Here is a 22,614-nt window from a genome sequence, read left to right as displayed (position 1 = left end):
ACATGAGAAAAGGAAAGGTGGAAATTAGATTATCTTTCCTTTTCCACAGAAAGGAAAGTAAATTTACTATGTAATACTTTTCTAGATAAAATACATGAAAGTCATAAGTGCACATTTTAAGTATACAAATACCACACTTTAAATATCCCATAACAAATAAAGTCTAAACATGAAATCAGCAAGTCTTTGCTCTGCAGTTTCCCTTAATGTTTTTAATAACTGACATATAATCTTTATTTTGATTTTATAGTTGACTCAGCTGAATATAATTTTAGCTGTTTTAAATACTTATTGGAGGTGTGGGTTCCTTATTTATTTATTTAATAAATAAAACGATAGCTATTTTAAAACGTATGAGAGTGAGTAAAATTAATTTAAGCCATAAAAGTTATAAACCTTAAGCAAAAACTTAAAAAAGGAAGGAAAGAAAAATACTTAAGTAGACATATTTATTCCACTTATCATACTTTTGCCCTTGAGGAGATTAGGCAACACCAAGTACAAAATGTGATGGTCAAAGAGATATGCCTTATTTGGGTTGATCATGACTATGTTGTTTACGTCACCAGAGAAGAAGGGGGACATCTGCTGGTGATATAATTATTGCACGCTTATAACCGCGACGTTCATCCTGAACCAGTGCTCAGTGTTGTTATTACATCCAACGACCAAATTAGGTTGAAACGAGAAAAAAAAACAAAAACAAAAAGAAACCCGAAGAAACAAAACAACACACACGAGCACAATCAAGTATAACAAACAAACAAAAAAGCTGTGTTGTTAAGTGCCTTGCTGTTTGTTACCCTAGTTTCAAGTCAACTGTGCGCATGCGCACTTCGTTCGGGAAATACCCAATATGGCGGCAAGCTTCGGTAGTCGTCTTTCGTCATAGTCAAAAGCTAACGCTTATCCAGCTTATTATTTACGGACAGATATATCTAATGAACAGTGGGCAGCCACTACTGTAATTTCTAATTTGTAGTTGACGATTTAATTGTTGTATTGTAACGGTATTGGTCTTGAAAATGAGTTACACCACCAAGGTGGTCCAGGTGACCAACGTGTCGCCGAGCACAACGTCGGAACAAATGAGGACATTGTTTGGTTTTCTCGGAACCATCGAAGAACTTAAGTTATTTCCACCAGAGTAAGTTTAAAAACTGGGTGTTAATTTATTAAGTTAAAGCCAGTGGTAACAGCGATCGCCTTTTTGTCTTCTAAAAAGGCTACATTTGTTTTACGGAAATATGGGCCCATGCTAACTAAAATGGTAGCTAACCATTATTTTACGATCCGTGCTAATGCTACCTTAGCTAGTATCAATATTGCATTTCACTCATACTTTTCTTAAAATTGGTAGGTATGTGCAACTGTGAATTTTTTCAGAGAAGTGTAAAAATTCATGCAGTAGCATGTCAAAAATAAGATTACATATTAGTGTTGCTTTATTGTTTTTCGTACTTATTTGTACTGTAAATAATACATTGTAGAGCACTCTGTCAGAATATTGTTTGGATGATCTTGCAAATTAGAAATGACTTATTTAGATAAAAAATATATAATAGTTTTCAATACATGTGTTTTCTATTAGTTTAAGTCGTAGTTTCGTCAAGATTATTTTTTTCAACTCTGCTACACATAATGCCATGTTTTAACTCCTTTTAACAGTGATTCTCCAATGCCGGTGACTTCGCGGGTGTGCTTTGTGAAGTTCCAGGAACCAGAGTCTGTGGGAGTGTCTCAGCATCTAACCAACACTGTGTTTGTGGACAGAGCCCTGATTGTGGTCCCTTTTGCAGAAGGTTTGTCTCATTATTATGCCCCATGTGTGCATCTTTTTTGATTGAATGGCATGACTCGGGAATTGTGACATTGAAAACAAATTAAAAGGTTCCATTAATCCCCCATCCCACTTTCTTTTTTAAATTCACACTCCAGCTGACCTTGATCTGTTTATGCGCTTTTCAGATTGCTTGATTGAAATTGATTAGGCCATTTCCTCAGTGACAATAAAGCAGACAAATTCAGTCAGATTTTTGGTATAGAGTGGAAGCCCGTTTTATTTATATTTATATATTTGTATGAATGAAATTCATTTTGATTAAAATCTTGATCCATTAGATTTTTTGCTATTTACTAAAATAACAATGTGCACTGCATGTATGAAGAACAGCATACAGAAATCTATTTTACCCAAGGATTTAAACATTCCACAGCAGTGGGTGCTGAAGAAACCTCAAAGCTAAGAAGTAAAGTAAAAGAACACTTAACCCTTTGCACATTATTTTCGCCCCCCATATTGAACTATCTACTGTTAAACCTTTCTCTGTTATTTGTGTGTGTGTATGTGTGTGTGTGTGTGATTTTTGTAGTGAAGAAGGCAAAAGCAGCCCCCTCGTTGATGGCTGAAAGTGGTCCTCTGCCTGCCAACAGGGAATTGTAGACATTTGCAAAGGCCAGCAAGCATTCAAGCCCCACCCCTCTCTTTGTCCTCTATTCTGTCTCTGCCTGGTCTTTCTCTGTCCCTCTTGTTTTATTTATATATTTTATTTTTTCTAGGGGATTTAGTTTCGAGTTTATAGGTCAGATATGTGGGATATAATTGAAACGGTCCTATGATGCAGTGTGTTTAAACACTCGAGTCCTGCTTGGCCATTGTTCTTTCACAGCTATTTTATTTGTTTACATATTTTTTTAAATGTCAACAAGTTCCATGGCTTAAAAATTACTAAATGCGCTGGAGACTAAAAATGTTACCGATCACATGCACCTTTTATTCAGTTTCAGCAGCAATTGTTGACAATTATAAGTTGCTCAGATGTTTTGAGAATGAACTCTACTTTTATAAAAATATTTTTTACGACTTTTCTATTTACATGATTAACATTAAGCAAAAAGTGCTGAGAAATGGTGTGGTTTTATTTTTTGGGTCTTTTCATGGAGTTTGTTGACAGTGAAAAGAATATTCTCATTCACAGGGTGACTAAATGATTTTAAAAGTAGTTATTTTGTTCTGGTAACAGAATACTATGGAAAAGGACAGAATATTAGCGCCCAGGTGAATAAGATAAATAACCTGGTTTTCATATTAGTATCACTCAAGTTTGTACTTAACAAAGGGAAACAATTTTTAATAATTATAAGATGTCTGACATAGTAGATGCCCAGAATATTAAACTTATTCTTGTCACAAAAAAGATGCCACCCAACATGAAACAATGTTGGTACCATATTCTCTTTAACAGTGGTCTTCTTTTTGTTGTTGTGTTTTACAGTTCTTTTTCCTGGCTCAGCCAGTCCTGTATACAAGGCCCTGCTGAAAATACCATCCCAACAGTTTTGTGTCCTGCAGTAATTTCTCTCTCCAGTGTGCTCTTGTATTTTAATGTTGTCACTGTTGTGTGTCCATACACAGGTCATGTCATTTTGTGAATAAGTTGCATTGGGACTAAAAGTGAGATTATTATAAGGTGTTAAATTTGAGTTATTTTGTTGAAAAAAAAAATCTGGGAGCACTGTATATTAAAGCTAAAGATTATTGATTTTAAATTGGACTAGTAACAAATATGAATCATATCCTATGTGAGGGTGTGGTTAGTTGATGCAGTGTGAGGTAAGGATTTTATGCCAATGCTGTACAGCAAGCACTCTACCTACCCTGAATTTTATTACCTCTAAGCATATAACCACTTAATCCTCTGAAATGTGTTTTTGGTAAGTAGACACTGATAGCTTGTTTAGTGTTCTTGCCAAATCCCTAAAATTCTCTTTGTTGTTTGTATCTTGATTTTTCTCTGTGTGCTTTTAGTAGCGAAGCCGCCAGCGTGAGTCGCTTGTTTCAGTAAACATCTAAATGAAAATTGAGGGCACACCCAACTGGAGAAGCAGCTGTGCTTGCTAACGTTTGGTTCATGACTTAAAAAACACATTCAGGTGATAAATTCTTGGCAGTGTTCATTGGAGTAGTGTGATTTATTCCATCAATAGTTATGTCACTGCAATGAGTATTTTGAATTAAGGGAACTCTGATCTGTAAGGTGACCTTTTTCCTTTTTAAACCTAAATTCAAGAAATGCAGTGAGAAGACTTTTTCCTGACTTTTCCAAAACGTTTTGTATATAATTGAATATGTGTAAACATTCACTCCTAATGCTTGTTTTGTATTTTCCTGTAGGATCTATTCCAGATGAGGCTAAAGCTTTGTCCCTGTTGGCCCCAGCAAATGCTGTTGCAGGAATTCTGCCCGGAGGAGGCCTTCTGCCAACACCGAATCCAATCTCCAATCCAGCTGTAAGACCTCACACTTGCTGTTCATTACAAACTTAAAACATGACAGTTAATACTGCATCAGCTAGCACAGGCATGTCAAACTGGTCCAGCAAAGGGCCGTGTGGCTGCAGGTTTTTGTTCCAACCAAGCAGCAGCACACCAGATTTGACTGATTCAATCAACTGATCTCAGTCTTCAGACAGCTGATTGGTCAAACTGTGTGCTCTTGGCTGGCTGGAACAAAAACCTGCAGCCACACGGCCCTTTGCTGGACCAGTTTGACATGCCTGAGCTAGCATATGAAGACTTCTAAATAAGTTCAGTGCAATTGTGTCATATAAGATTTCAGTCTCCAGTACAACATAAAATACTGTATTTTCTTTCATTATCTGGAAAAGCAAGTTATCCAACTACCCAATAGCACACGGAACAACAGGCTAAATATGTGTCGAGTATGTTAACAGAACACCAGGGTTTCCTCCGGGATTTCTTTTAACAATGAGGAACAAATAGTCTCCTTATTACACTTAATGAGCAGCTGATTAAGGTTCTGAGAAAGTATGAAAATGTATACATCACATTTGGCATTTAAAGACACGACACTACCGTGTGCAAACTTCTGAAATGTAGACAATGAATATGTTGCCATAACAAAAAATATGTGTTCATTCCAGCTTGGAGCAAACCCCTTTGGTGGTCCAAACATGGATGCAATGGCTGCATTTGGATTCCCTGGACCCAATATGAACCCCCAGGTAAGAGTTTTACGAGTGGCACTAAATACAATTGTTTATTTATTTTTAAATGTGCATAACTGGGGAACATAATTTTTGTACATAAATGTGGTCTAGTGGTTAAAGAGGTGGGCTTGGGTATGGAGGACCTGGGTTCAAGTCCCTGGGTTGGCAACTAAGGTGGATCACTGTGGGCCCTTAACCCCCAACTGCTCCCCGGGCCCCTGAATCTGGCCTGGCAGTCCACTGCTCCTAGTTTATCTAGAATGGGTTAACTGCAGAGAAAGAATTTGCCAGTTGAGATTAACGATGTATATATTTTAAAAAGTGTGTTGTTACTGATATGACCATTGTTTTGTCTTCTGTTTACAGGCTGCTGATCAGCTTTTAAAGATGATGACAGATCCGAAGTAAGTCTGTACAAAGATGCTTTTTGGTTGTAGCGGGTGTTGGTGTGTTTTACAGCAAAAATAATCAAGCTGATATTTTTTGGTTCAGACTGAATCCCTTGGCTGCTGGTTTAAACCTGAGTGCAAGCTTGAAGGCTGATGCATCTAATAAAGAGATCGAGGAGGCCATGAAGAGAGTCAGAGAGGCACAGTCGCTCATTTCAGCTGCTATTGAGCCTGGGCGTGAGTACAGAAATATTTACACGACTTCCAAGGCCAGAACTGTAACGTTTTGTGTCTTAAGCAGAAATGGTTAATGTTGATTTCTATCTTGACAGGTATTCATGAAGTTAACAAAAGACATTTATTAAACATGTAATATGGTACCTTTTGAAAGTCTTAAGAAAAATCCATCTTTGATATTCTGCAGATAAAGAGAGCAAAAAGAAGCACTCCCGGTCTCGGTCCAGATCTAGAAGGAGGAGGTCCAGATCCCGTTCAAGACACAGGTAATATTATCGCTAGAACTGCTGAGATGGATAGACTCTTTCCATGTGTTAACATGTTAAATGCTCTGAATTTCCAGTCGCAGACGAACAAGGAGTAGATCAAGGCGCAGATCAAGCTCGAGAAACAGAAAGCGCTCTAGAAGCCCACGCAGGAGGGCTCATTCCAGAGACAGAAGCAGGCGCACTCGAAGCAGATCCAGGTGGGTTAACGGTGCTGGAACTCTACCTTGAGCTTTCTGAGCTGGACAGCCTGTCAGATATGTGCTTTTTTCCCTTTTGTAAAACATTACTTTTTTTTTCGATCTAGAGATAGAAAGAAAGATGATGTGGGGAGAAGAAGATCCAAAACGCCACCTAAAAGCTACAGCACTGCCAGAAGGTCGCGTAGTGCGAGTCGGTGAGTACAGCTCAGGCCTTCAGGTTGAAAAGTTCTTCAACTGTAAAATAACACTTAATAAAAACATATTGAAAACTGTTGTTTAAGATGGATTTATTGTAATATTTGGTCTTGTATATTGTGGCTGTCCAGTTAGCAGTAACATTATTTTTCTCCTTTTTCTCTTTTATTCTGCTACACAGGAGACACAGGAAAAGTCGCAGCAGCAGCCGATCTCCTAAAAAGTCTCCTAAAAGGAAAGTCTCTGCATCTCCATCTCCTCGAAGGTTGGTGTGTCATTATGTTTTATCCCAGGGGCGTCCAGCTCTGGTCCTCAAGGGCCACAATCCTGCAGGTTTTTGATGTGTCCCTGCTCCAAAACCACCTGATTCAGATTGTTGAGTCATTGTGCAAAACTTAATAGACTGTTGGATCTATTTCATTTGAGTCAGGTGTGTTGAAGCAGGAAATATTAGAAAATCTGCAGGACAGCGGCCCTCGAGGACAGACTTTGGGCACCCCTGTTTTATCCCAACAGGCTTATTGCAATTTCGTTCAAATATACATCACAATGACAAAAAAAAAAAAAAAGAAAACTTGCCTCAGGTAAATATATCACATATATTACATCTTTTCCCCTCCTGTGCAGACACAAGAAAGAAAAGAAGAGAGAAAAGGAGAGGGACAGGGATCGTAGGAGTGATAAAGATCGCAGCCGTGAAGAACGCGAGCGCTCCACCAGCAAGAAAAAGAAAAGCAAAGACAAAGAACGGGAGCGTGAAAGGAAATCAGATGGAGAGAAGGGAGACGTGAAGGTTGGTTATTGTATTTGCTGCACACTTGTCATTCTTAGACAGCTGTGGGATTGCTGTTCTGATGTTAGCCAGGCTGTATGCCTTAGAATGTCACATGACCCATTGGTTTCTTGCCACAGATAACCAGAGATTATGATGAGGAAGAACAAGGATATGACAGCGAGAAGGAGAGGGAAGACAGGAAGGACTCAGATGACTCTGCTTTGTCTCCTCAGTCGGTAGAAGGTAACGGCTCAGCGCGGCTCCTGAAGCAGGCCAAAGTTAACGGTGCAGACGATCATCACGAAGAAGACATGGATGTCAGCGACTGAGTCATCAGCCCTGCTTTGTCCAGCATTATCCCTCCACTTTGGTTGTCAACATGCTAAAAAAGTTTCTTCCCATTGGGGTAAATTTAAAATGTGAAGTGTTTGAAAATTCTCAGTTTATCGTACAGAAGACAGGTCTGCTCTTTGCAAATGTACAGTGCAGAATTGTTTGCCTTTTTTTTTTTCTTTTGTCATTAAGAATTCTTTTGCTCTTTGTCACCACTGATGCAATTGGTTAAAACTGGAAGTAGGCTTGCTTGGCTCCTATTTCTGTTTATCAGATTTTGTCACTTCATGTTGTCTTTTCATTTTTGTTTAGTGTTGAGGTGTAACTCTCAGGCCTCTTTCCTCTCCTTCACAGAACAGTTGCATCTTGCTTCTTATCTGGAAGTGTTTTATCAATGATTTCTTTTATATAATAAAATCTGTTTGAAGAGTGGAATTTCTTTTTCTCATTTTTAACTCTACCTCACACTGGGGAAGGTGATTGTAAGAAAAATGAGATGATAAGCAATATCAAAAACTTTCAGCTGATCCAGCTAGTTCATAGAATATGGTAGGTGTGATCATAAATCAGTGGGTTAATTTGAAGTACATAAAATTGTTTTGCAGTAAAGTTTGACAACAGCACAATGACTACCTGTAGCTCTATACAGGACTGTCAGAAAATTAGAATATTGTGAAAAAGTTCTTTATTCCTGTAATGCAATTATAAAACATGAAATGTCATACATTCTGGATTCATTACAAATCAACTGAAATATTGCAAGCCTTTTATTGTTTCAATATCGCTGATTATGGCCTACAGCTTAAGAAAACCCAAATATCCTATCTCAAAATATTAGAATATCATGAAAAAGTATACTAGTAGGCTATTCAACTAATCACTTGAATCGTCTAATTAACTCGAAACACCTGCAAGGGTTTCCTGAGCCTTGAAAAACACTCAGCTTGGGTCAGTAAACTAAATCACAAGTATGGGGAAGACTGCTGATCTGACTGCTGTCCAGAGGACCATCATTGACACTCTCCATCAGGAGGGTAAGACACAAAAAGAAATTTCTCAAAGAGCAGGCTGTTCACAGAGTGCAGTTTCAAAGCACATTCACAAAAAGTCTGTTGGAAGGGGGAAATGTGGCAGGAAATGCTGCACAACCAAGAGAGATGACCGCAGCCTTAACAGCATTGTGAAGAAGAGCCGCTTCCAGAATTTGGGGGAGCTTCAAAGACAGTGGACTGAAGCTGGAGTCCAGGTATCAAAAGCCACTGTTCACAGACGTGTCAGGGAACTGGGGTACAATAGCCGTATTCCCATGGTCAAGCCACTTCTGAACTCAAGACAGCGGAAGAAGGGTCTGACCTGGGCTATGGAAAAGAAGCACTGGACAGTTGCAGAGTGGTCCAAAGTCCTCTTTTCAGATGAAAGCAAGTTTTGTATTTCATTTGGGAGTCAAGGCACCAGAGTCTGGAGAAAGGCTGGAGAGGCGCAAAATCCAGGTTGCTTGAAATCCAGTGTGAAGTTCCCACAGTCAGCGATGGTTTGGGGAGCCATGTCAGCTGCTGGTGTTGGTCCACTGTGTTTCATCAAGTCCAGAGTAAATGCAGCTGTGTACCAAGAGATTTTAGAGCACTACATGCTTCCGTCTGCTGAAAAGCTCTATGGAGATGATGATTTCATTTTCCAGCATGATCTGGCACCTGCCCACAGTGCCAAAACCACCAGTAACTGGTGTACTGACCATGGCATTACTGTCCTCGATTGGCCTGCCAATTCCCCTGACCTGAACCCCATAGAGAATATGTGGGGTATTGTGAAGAAGGAGATGAAAGACACCAGACCCAACAATGCAAATGGGCTAAAGGCCGCTATTGAAGCATCCTGGGCATCCATAACACCTCAGCAATGCCACAGGCTGATTGCCTCCATGCCACGCCGCATTGATGCAGTAATCCATGCAAAAGGATTCCCAACCAAGTACTGAGTGCATTAATGGACATTTTCAAGTGTTTGATTTTGTTTTGCTGTTATAATTTTTTTTTTTTTTTACTTGGTCTGAGGAAATATTCTAATATTTTGAGATGGGATTTTTGAGTTTTCTTAAGCTGTAGGCCATAATCAGCGATATTGAAACAATAAAAGGCTTGCAATATTTCAGTTGATTTGTAATGAATCCAGAATGTATGACATTTCATGTTTTTTAATTGCATTACAGGAAATAAAGAACTTTTTCACAATATTCTAATTTTCTGAGACAGTCCTGTATATAGGCCCACTGACTGATTACAAGATTGTAGACACCTGTGATGCTGATTAGTGGACACACCTTGGATTAACACGTCCCTTTGGTCACATTATTTTCAGTCTTTTCTAGGGGTGCCATCATTTTTGTCCAGGCCTGTTTCATGGGTTTATTTTTTTTAAATAATTCTGTTAAAGCATGGTTGAAAAGCAATGTCTGACTTTCATTGGTTAAATTTCATAGAATTTTTATTTATTATTACTTTTGTTAGAATCAAGTTATTTCTGTGACCATTGTGAGTTTTTCTTTCATTAACCGAAAGGTGCCAACAATTTTGTCCACGTGTGTACATGCCTTACTTTACTTTTTTTTTTCCTTTTTAATGAAAAGATATACTGGGACAAATTTATCAACATTTTGTCATCCAAAGGAAAAGTTTGAGAAGTGGAATATTTATTATTTTTAAAAATACTATTCTTGAAAAAACTAAATATGATAAATAATGATAAAAGCAAAGGATCATTTGAAACATGATGCTGGTGCTTTATTTAAAGGGATGTGAAATAGGTATGGTTGCAGTACATATTAGCTGAAGCCAGCAACAACTAAAATTTCCTGTCTAGAACATTTGGAACATCCAACTTCACAGCTTAGTTTCATCTTTTGTTTCATATATTAAGTATACTTAAAAAAACAAATAGGCAGACTCACATAACAGAGATCATTAATGAGCACTAAAATAGTTTTAAATTGTTAGTGTTATCATTTTCAGTTTATCTAAAAATCTGTCTGCAGTAATATAACAAATGCTGAGAGAACAGTTTCAAGATGCATGTGATCCAGGAGGCCATCACAGCCATAGCATGCCTTAAACATCAGTGCATTATTAAACCAAGTACAGTTTACCTGATATCCCATCTGGGTTCTCCCCCACACAAACATACACAGAACGATCCTCAATACAGTACAATTATTCACTCACACCGAGCACAGAATTCATACTATCACGACAAAACATGGAGACAGCTGAGAGGTAACATAAGTGAACCTGAAACCACAGGAGACAGCGTCCTGCACAGGGAAAAGGCTTTAATAATGACCTGTATGTGTTTTTATGCTAAACCTTATCCCAGCTGGTTAAAAACATTCTTATGTACTGGAAATGTATTGCTACAGTGTTACTCCTTTGAGTTGGGATATAATATATATATCTATATATATCTAAATATATAGATATATATAGATGTATATCTATATACTGTATATATATTTAGTATGCAATATATAAAGGAACAGTAAGCTCAGATATAGCTATATGTGATTATTTTGTTGTAAAAGGAAGATGAGACAATTATTATTTACATACGACAGAGATATTAAAATAGTGACGATGAGGTGTACAAGCGGTGTCATCTGACAGCTTTCACAGTAGAGTACAGCAGCATAGAGCAGCAGCTTTAACTGCTTGGGTTGTGAACAATGAGAAAAATGAAAGCCATCCCTCATTTCACAAAAATGACCGCCAATATCAGATGGCGCTCTGTCTTCTTGCACTGATTTGCTTTGGATACATCAGCAAAGTGAACAGTTACTGATCAGTTAACCCCACCTCCTCCTTTTCTTTCCCTTTTTTTATGACTATCTATATACACGATAAGATAATACAAGAGTCCTCTGTTTTGCATCTGCCCTCTCACAATTAGTGACTGTTTCCTGTTTGAGTCGGATGTGTTTACAGGTCAGAGGTCTGGAAAGCGACTGGGATCTTCCTTGTACTCAGTGGGGATGAAGAAAATAGACTCTTCAAATTCATCATAGCGGAATTCCTGAAAGGTGACAGTCGCTGTGATCGTGGGGAAGACGGGGATGTCTGCAGGGCAAAAAACAAAACAAGAAAAACGTGTTATTTTTCAGTCTTCTTCTCGAAGTTCACCTACTTGAAGAAACACAGTGGTAAATCGACACATACCGAGTTTGACTGGAAACCCAGGTGGAAGTTTCATCTGAACAAACTCTCTGAGTTTGTTGAAGTGCTTGAATGGGGCTATGACTTCCAACACATTAAGTAACCTGGGGGCAGAGGAAAGTGAATGAGCAATCTTTTTTTTTTTTTTCTTTCTTTTTACATTTTTTTAAGTAACTCAACTTATGGAAACTCCCAGAAACAAACAAAAAGTGTAATTTTGAGATTCCAAGGCATGAAGGCTCTTGGTAAGGCTTCAAAGGAACCAATGTCTGAAAAAAAAAGTTTTCAACTTTCTCCGCTTTTTTTTTTAATACCCTTTCATTTACTGAATTAAGGTTTTTTTTTTTTTGCCTGTATTAAATAAAGGAAATGAAATGTTGGATTATAGACGAGTGAACATGAAGCAACAAATGATGCACCACTCTCATCATGCAACCAGTTGACTGTTGAGTTTCTTAAATTAGCTTTAAGCTGCTGTCTGTATTTGTTTTTTATTTTGATTATTTCCCTTCATAAACTGTACCAGAAGAATAAAAATAATAAGAAAAATTACATTAATTGAAAAGTGCCTCTATATTCAACTATTTGGAAATTAGTTAGGCAGACTTACAGTTCTGAGATAGATTTCTTTTGATGTGGGAATGCTTTTGATCCTGTGTGCCTGGCATCGCTCACACTCGTAGGAGTGAACCTCAGACTCTAGTCCAGCTGCTACTAGATGTAATAACTTCCCTTTAACAATGTTTTTCCCAGTGTTTTAAGATGTAATCAGTGTGAAAATTAGAATACTTTACAATGTACAACAAAATAACACCAGATTCTTTTAACACTAAAGGCCAGCAAAAGGATAATATGACATTACCCGATAACATCTCTGGCAAGTGCTTTACTTTTGGTCAGTCCCATGATGGATTAACAAGCCTTCCCAGGCAATAATGAACATTAATAAACCAATGTTACAGTTTTTATTTCATCTCATCAGTGTTTGGGTTGCTGTGGAAACAGATGAGCTGCTGGGTTGGAATCAAGCAGAGCAGATGCATTATTTATATTTTGATGCAACAGCTCAAACAGATATAAATCTTAAGGGTCCAGCCATCTTCCAATATGCCAGATGCAATTTCATGACATCTCTTTTGTAAGACAAATGTCTACATATATAGCTGGAGTGAAAACCAGATTTAAATAAAATTAGGGAAGGAGATGGTAAACTCAGCTTGAAATGATGTAAGCTGCTACAAAAAAAGAAATGTTTATTGCAAACTTTTGCATTTAAAAGCTGACATTAAAAAGTCATTAACTATGATAGAGAATGGATTGTTAATGTCTTCATTAAAGTTCACTCAGTAAAAGAGAACGCAATTTAATAATGCCTTAATCGTACATACACATCTACTCCATATGTCTTTAGAAATTTAATTTTTCCAAATCTCCTTTATCTTCTACATAAAGGTTATTTTACCACCTGAAAATAAAATAAACTATTAGAATAAAAATATTACATTCGTGTTGCTGATATATTGAAACAAAAATGAGGTTTGAGAATTGAAAAAAATGTGTTCAGTCAGAATTAAGGTAATGCTGTAATTAATATTTAGTCATGTTTCAAGCAAAAATGGCCTATAATAAATCCTTACCCTACTTCCAGCCTTCACAATGTAAAGAACTTTTCTTTTAATGCATGTAAACGAAGCATCTTTGGGATCTGGATGATGACTCTTAAAGTTTAAAAGGCCAAGTTTTATTATTCACTGAAATAAAAACACTATAAAATAGCGTACTAATTTGGACATGCAAATATATGTTGCAGAAGCAATTAAATCTTTAAGTTGTGTGTTTTACAATTAATTTATTCATACATTCATTTAATTTTGCTAATGTAACAGGATCAAAAGCCAGTTTATATAAATGGGTAAAGCTAAGTAACAACAACTGAAATATAGTTTAGTAGACAAGAAAGATTGATTAAAAAATGGATGAGCCAAGTCAATGAAAATTTGTCCTCACATGATGGAGTAGTTGATTTTGCTATCTTCACCTGCGGTTCCCCAATTCAACAGTTGAAGCCTTTTCATGTACTGTGCTTCATGATCTGAATTATTTAATCTCTGCTCCTTTATCTAAAATCCCAAGTGTATTCACCCAAGATCAACCTGCGCAGAGAGCTTTGTAAAGAGATCTAAGGCGAACAGGATGCACTTACGACTCGATGCCTAGAGGGAAATCTTGGCTCATGGCTACAGTAGCTTTGAAGTTTTTTTTGCTTTCCTTACACAGAAGCTCTCGGCCAAGATGAGGGGGCCTGAAGGTAGGAAGTGACACAGACAAATGTATAAAGATGTATTAAACTCAGCAGTTACACAGATCTTCTAAATAAATTAGCTAATTATGGCTGATAAAATTGTAGAAAATACAAGATTCTTACTTTCCATGCTCTGCAGTTATGTACTCTTCCCAAGAAATGGTGTTGGGGGAAGGAGCTGTAAGGGACTGCCTCCTCATGGGCTGGGGACCAGAAACCACCAATCAGTGACATAAACAGCATGGTAAGGATTGCTAATATTAATTACTTGTAAATGAAACCCACCACTGAATTATTTATTTCTCACCTCAAAATTCTGCTCACTGATGCTGCCTCCTTTACTCAAGCTCTCCATGATGGCTTTGTTCCTCAAGATGTCCTCTTCACTTAAATGTTCTCGCCGTTTCCTCGACTCTAGCACCAGGCCGTTCACTGCATAGAAGTCAGCCAGGAAGTTTCCAACCCTCTCCTATGAGGAGAACAAGCAGATGTCACAATGTCATCCCATGTTACAACAATGTTTTCCAGACATACCTCCTAAAATGTGCCAAGACTCAGCGAGAGGGTGAGCAACAATTTTAAGACTCTGCTGGCTGTCTGCAGACAAAAACAAAGCTCACTGGCATACATACCTTAAAAAAAAACACCCATTATATCCCTATGATAAAAATAACTGGCAAATAACTGAACAAGCTCATGTGTGATTATAGAAGGTTATCTGACAGAACATTTCTGCTTTATGTGTACTATGGCTAAATACTGGTCTGGAGCACATCCAGTTGTAAGAAACTGTAACATGAAGAGAAGCTCCCACTGTAAAGTGCATGAGTTGATAAGATACTGCAGAAAAAAGTTCAGACCAAACTATCTGCTGTTTTTGCAGACTTTCTCCAGGGTTCATGGCTAAATTATGCACACACTGCTAATAAATCTGTGATGGACTGGTGACCTGTCCAGGGTGTACCTTGTGTCTCGCCTGCTAATTACTGGGATAGGCTCCAGCTTCCCTGCAACCCTGAATTGGACAAAGCCATATAGAAAATGGATGGATGGGTGCTAATAAAATATCTATGGTACAATATTGGGCTGGGTTTCCACTGGTGTTTTTGAAGAACAGAATTAAGATATTTTTATAGTCACCACAAAATGTCTACGAGTCCAGTGAGTGGACAAGGTAATGCTACTTTTATCAGTTCTTAGAAAGACACAGATCTGCACTTATTAACCTGCTGTCCGCATGTACTAAGATTTTATGTGCTTTAATCAAATAGTTTGTAAAGTACATGATAAACTTTAAAAAACGTAAAAGGACCTGGAGATCACTGATGGATTCATAACTTTATTGTCCCTTCAGAGGACTAACGTTTTGACACTAAAGTGCTCATTAGTGTCCTCTGAAGTTTGCACAATAAAGCTGTTGAATCCATCAGTGAGCTCCTGTTCTTTCTGCCTTTTAACTATGAGCCTGTGCAGACTGCATTTAACACAACGCTCCTTTACTCTCCCTGCCATCCTTGTTGAATCCTATCAGGGGACGATAAAGACCAACTTTAAAACAGTTTCATACTTTATCTACTGCAAACTTGTCATGAATTCATGTTTTTATGTTAATCACACTTTCATGCAAGCCTTACTGTTTTATCCTCTCTGAAGAGCCAGCCAATCTGACTACGAGAGAAAGTGATGGACTTGGTTGACAGCGTTGCAGAGTAGACATCACTGCTCATCAGAATGTCCACTTCCTCCTCAGTCTCCATCTCTGACTCCTTATGGAAAATAACGAGTTGGGCTTTACCTAACATATCTAACATCTGGTGACAAAATGAATAAATGACATAGGTCTGGTGAGACCACTCACTTACCTCGTGGTGTATTCTTTGGTACACTTTTGCTTCATTGTCCAGAACCACAAAGGACTGGGAGGGTGCAGCATCACCGTTGAAAATGAAGCTCAGATCTCCACGCTGACACTTCATATCATTGAAGTCTATGAGAGTAGTGTCAAGTCTAAATCAAGATCAAGGACAGAAGATTGTGAGTGTGTGAAAATGGTTAAGACCTACTCTTTAAATCTAAAAGAAGTTCTTGACCTGAATATTAGCCATTTTTGACTTTCACTTTTTTTTTTATAGGTACAGGTATACCTTACCTAATGTTGATGCCCTGCTTGTAGATTTTACAGGCATCAGATGGCAGCATCCGTGAAAGCAGCGGTACTATAAAAGAGTTTGATAAATTGTAAATGAACAACACTTTCTGTTGTTTTTTAGCAACAAAAGAAAGAGACAGATAAACCATAAACTAAACAATTTTGGAAAGCGATGCCATAACAAGGTATAACATATTTATGAGATCAAGAAATCTTACCCCAGCTCTGAAAGTCCCAGTGCAACTCCAGATAAAAGTCACCAAGCTGCAAATACAAACATGTTTAATTAAAGGATTCCTCTGATTCAGGAGGGAAAAAAAGCAAAAGACTGTGATGCTTTCTAATTAGGTATTTAAGTAATACACAATCACAAGAACAGATTGATATCTTTTGCGCAAATCAATGGCTGGAGAGTTTTTCCAGATACATCAAACCGAAAGTTAAGTGATGTAGAATTACAGCAGGGGTTCGTGAGTATGAAGTGACAGTGACATCTGTGTAAGTGAAGCTAGCTGTGATCCTCACCTCCCTGAGGGCTTTCAGTAATTTTGGCCTCTTATCCTCCACACTCTCCCTTGACTGCTGCTTCAACTTCCGCAGTATTGCTGTGACTAGCAAAAGAGAAGAGAAATTAATCACCTCAGAAATATACACAAGCTTAGAAAAGCTGTTCAGTACATCCACTGTTTTAAGGCATGTGATCCTATTTCAGCTGGCACTTGGCTCGTTATTTGTCTCTATAAAAGTGTATAGCTTGCTTTCCCAATTAGAACCCAACCCATACATCAACACAGCCGATATTGTTGGATGATTTTAACTTTTTGCAGATAAGTTCATTATATAAAAATGTATATTTTTAGGCAGATAAATAACAAAAACTGTAGAATTTAAATGCCTAGATGAGGCTGGGGTAATTCAGAAACATGTCAGAAAGAAACATGTTTATGTTATGATCGGGAAATCTTTTATGTCTATGTACACAACCAAATCTAAATTATTTCCCCAACAGTTTAGAATGATGAAATATACAGAGGGCAACATCAATTTTACAATTAGCTGATTTTTCACATTATAATAAAAAGCACAAGGAATAACTGTTTATTTTTTTTCAATGTAAAAGGCACATATTACTGCACAGGCACCAACAGTAATGAACATATAACCCACTGGCTCATAGAGTGCACATATCTGACCAGATACTCATCACTGACCAATTAATGACACCAGATGGAGCACAGTAAGCCAGCACATGTTTGTGTATACTTGTTATCTCAGCCAGGCAAATACTGGGTTGAGAATGGATGTGACTATAAGGGTTAGTGCTGACAGCCGGAAAGCAAGCTGCTGACACCATGCACACAGGTGTAAAAGCAAAAATTAGCGGTGACTGATGATGATTGTTTTGTTAAAGGCTGTTACACTTTCAAACAAATGTAAATATTATAATCTATTTTTCACTTTTTCTAAGAGTTACCAACAGTGGAGTGGATATTATTTAAAATAAGCTCTAAATCTAAACATCCTGCAGTGTCATTGAAGCATGATTCTCTATGTCCTTACTGATGATGCAAACACACCCAGCCCCCCTCTCTACCCCCCTGCTGCCCCATGTGAGAAATGTGACCTTCTCAAAGCAAAGCTCCTGGTCCCAGTCTCTGTTCCCAGCCAGTCTCCCTCGACAGGCAAAGATAGCCAAGATGAATACTAACAAGGTTGAGGGTCTTTTGTCAAACGACAGGGCCTCAAAACCTCCATCACAGACTGCAAAATCTGAAGATGCTGATAATTCACTGTTGCATCATCTTTTAAGCCAAAAGCCAACAACTGAAAGCATCAGCTTATGACAGATATAAAAACAGATTAGTAAGGATTCTAACTCTTTACTTGACTGTTTTTTTTTTTTAATCTTCCGTAAATATTTAGAATCAACACAAAACTACAGTGGGACCAGAGTCCTCCTTAGATGGCAACTTCTATTTGTCAAATAACTTGTTTGACTGTATATCAAATTTAAAGCAGCCGCATCATTATGTTGGGTAATGACCAGACTGTAAGCCCAGGGCTTCCTAATATTATAAGCTGTAGCGCAGGCAGTTTTCCAGCCCATCTGGATGCTCAGAGAAAATCCCTACCTTTAGCTTTTGAGTTGGGCTGACCAGAGAGCAGTTTCCATGTTTTCAATGATTCATAAAAAGGTCCTTTCAACAGATATCCTATGACCCCCAACAGCATTTACCTTCTTTGACTTTAACATTTTATAAAAAAAAAAACATGATTTGAAATTTTCAGAAACCTGATAATCAAATCTAAAGGTTTTTTCCTATATAACAGTAAAACATATGTAGGTGGGGAGTGTGGAAGGATAATACAAAGAACAAACTATGGAACAGGAAACTAAAAATGCATTACGGTATGAGAAAGAACAAAACTTTTTAGCAGAAACATATGTAATATGAGCTTGACAGGACCCGTCAATGGGATATAGTATATTACTGTATGTTTGTCACTGAGACTACCATAGAGACATTCAAATTTGAAAAGTTCAGGAAAACAGGATTGACATAACTTACTCATCTGCCTGTCACCGTAGCTGATGGCTTCTGCAAGAGGACTCCATCCCTGTGCATTCTTTATCTTTACAGGTGCATTATGGGCCAGGAGAAGGAGGGCACACTCTGAAAGGAAAACAAACACGCACACATGCAATGTCAGAAACAAAAGTAAGTAACTAAATCAAGATCTATTCGTGCCAGACAGTTTGTTAAATAGACTAGGGCTGGGAGATATGAACCAAATTTTATATCTCGATATTTTTTCCCTGAATCACGATATGAGATATATATTTCAATATATATTTTTTTGTCAAGTAACCAAAGAGACAGTTCTAATTTACAGCCTTCAGTGCTAAATATACTTTTATTAAGGCTTAGCAGCGCATGTGCATTAAAACAGCTGACTGAAATTAAAGCATGTTTATATTAAATTAAATGCTCCTAAAACAAAGTAAATTAAAAATACTTTTCAATGACCATAACAAAAATACGGCTATGCAAAATGCAAAAGAAAAGATTATTTTAACTCAAAACAAGATATCTCGATATAAACGATATTCCCTCCTTCTATATTGCGCCTGATAAAGTCTCGATATATTTGAAAATCTCAATATATTGCCCTGCCCTAAAATAGACTTGTGAGCAACACATGATACAGTCATGAGCAAGCTTTAACCAGTCAGAAAGAAGCCATTAAAAGCATATAACAGGCGGCCCACAACTGAGGACTAAAAGTCAGTCAGTAATAAGGTACCACTATTACTATTGTTTTAAAGAAATATTTTATATTCTATAAATCTATGATTTTCCTAAATCCCATGACTGTTCCTATAATACTAAGCATGATATGACAATTAATTCAGATTCTGAGGCACTTTGTGGTGGTTTTTTGTAAGCTGGTAAAACAAATAATTTGTTAACAGTGGTAACTAATTTATGTATTAAATTGCATTTAATTATTAATCAACACACTCTCATTCCCAACACTTTTTCCAGTGAAAGACTTCAATGCCCGCACTCTTCCTGCATTAAAACAAACAACAAAACTTTTCCCATAGTTCTGTACAAATATTGCTGCTGTCGTCACTCCTCTACTCCTTCCCGTATCTGCACTGCCTCCTTCTCTCCTACTCCTCCCTCTCCTATTGTTCCACGAATCACCTGGCTGTCAGTGATCAGCTAATCAGCTTTTCTGGAGCAAGTATCATTTTTCTTGTTATGTTTGTTTATCGTTCAGCTGAGGGAGAAGCTAGTGGTTCGTAGTTTATACCAGCACATATTTACCCCCAAAGTACTGTTTTGGACTCATTAGCAATAGTAAGCAAAACTGATCAGCCTCTTGACAATGACCCATGTCACTATCATGTGAAGCTGAAGAATGAAAAATATTGATAACAACAGCAGCCTATTTAAATTAAATATTAGTTGCCTTTATTTCATATTACTTTTTTGCCAGTGACATGAAGCTGTAAAATCTACTAGTCATAAGACAGCCATGCACACATCTATGAAGATAGGTCAGGTTCAGATATCTAGTGAAAGTGCAAAAAGAAGCAAGGGGATGTCATCTCTAAATCAGTGATGCTGTGCAGGTGTTGGAGACACAGGTGTGATTATTTAGGGGCTATGTGGTGAGAGAAATTATGAACAGGTTCTCAGATACAAATCAGAGCAGGACCCTTCTCTAACAAAGTAATTGACAGGGGGTAGAAAGGATTTATACTTAAGCTATGCAGGAGCAGATCTAGTTTTGATGGGGGGCCAAATTAGATCTTTTTATTAAAGATCCAGATTTTATTAAACATTGAACCGATTATTACAACTAAAAGGAAAACAATTGTAAAGGTCAGTTAACATTAAAGGGGTAATAAGCAGAAATTCATCATTTCTAGATTGAAGGAATTAAAAAATGGCTATGTGAAGAACTAGAGGTGTCTCTTCTTGGAGCCCTCGACCGTCCCTCTCTATAAAAAGCTACAGCAAGTGAGCAATGGCAGCTCATATTTTCAAAGTGAAATGGTGGAGAGGGGAACAAAATGTTCACCTGCAGACAACCAGGATCCAACATTACCTTTGAAAAAAAAAACCAAACAAACATACAAAAAAAAAAAAAAACTACGGTCATTGGCAAAGTTGTCAGATAAAGATAGTGACTTAACCCGGAATAACATTGGCCTGGTATTTTCAAAGTGGAGAGCACTTCGAGAGCAAAAGATGCTACAATTTGACTGAGAGCAAGCTGTTCTCCTGGACAGAAAAACAACAGCATAAACATTATAAGTTATGTTGACATGCTCCACAAATTGTTTTGCTCAGTGTGTTTGCATTTTGCACATTTGTTCACAGATGAGGTGTGTAGGGGGTGGGGAGAAGCGGTAGAAGGTGTGGCTCATAACACACTTTGTTTTGGTCTACAGGCAGCGCGCAACAGCAAACTTTGTGCTTAAACGATTTCACTTTTTACCCCTTTAAATATTTGTAAGAATTGGCTTGCTTTTTCTGTTGGTACAATACAGTAAAATTAGGCATATTTCAGTCATAGTTGCAAATGGTGATTAGTCATTTGTAAGCTGTGATTAATCTGATAAAGATTCTAATCATTTGACAGCTCTATGTAATGTGTCTATTTAAAGAATTTAATGCATGACTTTGAGGTAGTAAATGAGCTGTTTGTGAATGATGACTGATGCGTGTAGTTCAATCTCAGCTTAACTAATGTGTTGCAGGAAGATGATTTAATTCCAACTCTGCAGAGGTCTGATAAGATATGGTAAGAAGAGCAGAAAAATGGAGGTAATTCTAAATTGGAGGGGAAGCTCACTAATTAGATATGCAATACCATAGAGTTCTAATGCTAAGCCCAGTTTTCTGTACTGCTGATAGAAATATGAAAATTGACATTTAATAGGCTGTACAATAATATTTTGTCAATTGTGTGCATACCAAAGGTTAAAAACAGATTTCATACATTATTTCTGCAGTTATTTCTACTACTAGTTAGCTTTACCTTTGTGGCCCAGCATCACAGCCAGATGAAGAGGTGTGTTCCCTGGAGAAAGAAACACATTAGCCCACAAACATTTACAATAATTTAGCAAATGCAGCCAGACACAGTGGTTGGAGTAAAGCACTTAAAACAATCAAGAGAAATCAGGTAACCTCAATAACCTCACCGTGGACATCTTTTTGGCAGATGCTATGGGTCCTGATGAGAGATGAGAGCCGACGTACGTCTCCTTTGAACACACATTCATGAACAGGGAACTCCAAATCCTCATTTGTCAGGATTATTGGGTTTTTGTTGTTATCGTTGACAACTGACGTATTACCGTTTATGTTATTTGCATTAAGCTGCTGTTGCAGTGCCGAGGCTTTGACAGATTTCTGGAAAGCCTTGTTCGATTTATAATGGTTACTGGTACCGTTAGGAATCGTCCCGTTGGAGGTCTCATCGTAGGTATCCATTATTTCTTCATTTTTGTTTGCTTTGTTGTGGTCTTTCCGCAAGGTACGTATCTTCTCACCTGTCATAATGACTACCGTGCGTGCTGGGCTACAAACTGAAAAGTGCGGTGGTGGTAATTTTGAAGCTAGTCAGCATTAGCAGAAATGCACAAAATTTAAAATTTTATACTGGCGCCGATTGTTTCTTTCATCTATTATCAGTTAATTAAAATAAAATAATTCTTGCTGGCCTATTCAAAATCAAAATATGCCCGGGCAACGTTAGCGTGCTGGCCCACAATAAAAAGATGTGGTGGGTGCGGCGATAAAAACAAATTAATGCTAAACATAACAGAACATATACACACTAAATAAACATAAAGCTAAGATAACAACGAGTGAAGGAAGACTACATCGTTGTTTCTTCTGTCGTTTCTAAAAACAAATTCCACGTTTTAAACTATATCGATTTACTATTTGCAGCAAAATTCGGGCGGACGATTTGGTACAATAAACCAGCAGAGCTAACATTCTTGCTAGCGCTAGTTGATTACAAATCTC

General features: G+C 37.6%; 2 protein-coding genes across 5 annotated transcripts; one reads left to right on the top strand and one right to left on the bottom strand.

Annotated features, from left to right (window-relative positions):
* Positions 1–848: 848 nt before the first annotated feature.
* Positions 849–7,842, top strand: LOC121644251 (serine/arginine-rich splicing factor 11-like). 4 transcript variants are annotated; one of them, XM_041992089.1, is made up of 12 exons: positions 849–1,147; positions 1,669–1,802; positions 4,175–4,290; positions 4,944–5,024; positions 5,376–5,413; positions 5,502–5,635; positions 5,823–5,901; positions 5,979–6,101; positions 6,209–6,298; positions 6,481–6,564; positions 6,927–7,092; positions 7,308–7,842. In XM_041992089.1, the coding sequence occupies exons 1-12, from the start codon at positions 1,026–1,028 to the stop codon at positions 7,401–7,403; spliced, it is 1,263 nt and encodes a 420-aa protein (XP_041848023.1). In that variant the 5' UTR covers positions 849–1,025; the 3' UTR covers positions 7,404–7,842. The 4 variants fall into 4 exon arrangements, with proteins under 4 accessions (XP_041848023.1, XP_041848022.1, XP_041848025.1 ...); XM_041992088.1 differs by having other exon boundaries at positions 7,212–7,842; XM_041992091.1 differs by lacking the exon at positions 849–1,147 and adding an exon at positions 3,809–3,933 and having other exon boundaries at positions 7,212–7,842.
* Positions 7,843–10,159: 2,317 nt separating this feature from the next.
* LOC121644184 (ankyrin repeat domain-containing protein 13C-like) lies at positions 10,160–22,583 on the bottom strand. The gene is made up of 13 exons (XM_041991951.1): positions 21,783–22,583; positions 21,617–21,658; positions 18,628–18,732; positions 16,583–16,668; positions 16,276–16,321; positions 16,058–16,124; positions 15,771–15,915; positions 15,543–15,674; positions 14,216–14,377; positions 14,032–14,111; positions 13,810–13,908; positions 11,610–11,710; positions 10,160–11,510 (listed from the first exon to the last, which is right to left on the bottom strand). Exons 1-13 carry the CDS (start codon positions 22,138–22,140, stop codon positions 11,380–11,382), a joined length of 1,554 nt encoding a protein of 517 aa, XP_041847885.1. The 5' UTR covers positions 22,141–22,583; the 3' UTR covers positions 10,160–11,379.
* Positions 22,584–22,614: the final 31 nt, after the last annotated feature.

The sequence above is a fragment of the Melanotaenia boesemani genome, chromosome 8 (genome assembly GCF_017639745.1).
Source record: "Melanotaenia boesemani isolate fMelBoe1 chromosome 8, fMelBoe1.pri, whole genome shotgun sequence".
In the NCBI taxonomy this organism is placed as follows: Eukaryota; Metazoa; Chordata; class Actinopteri; order Atheriniformes; family Melanotaeniidae; genus Melanotaenia; species Melanotaenia boesemani.
Note: the sequence above shows the minus strand (reverse complement) of the source record. Positions and strands in the feature narration are given on the sequence as shown.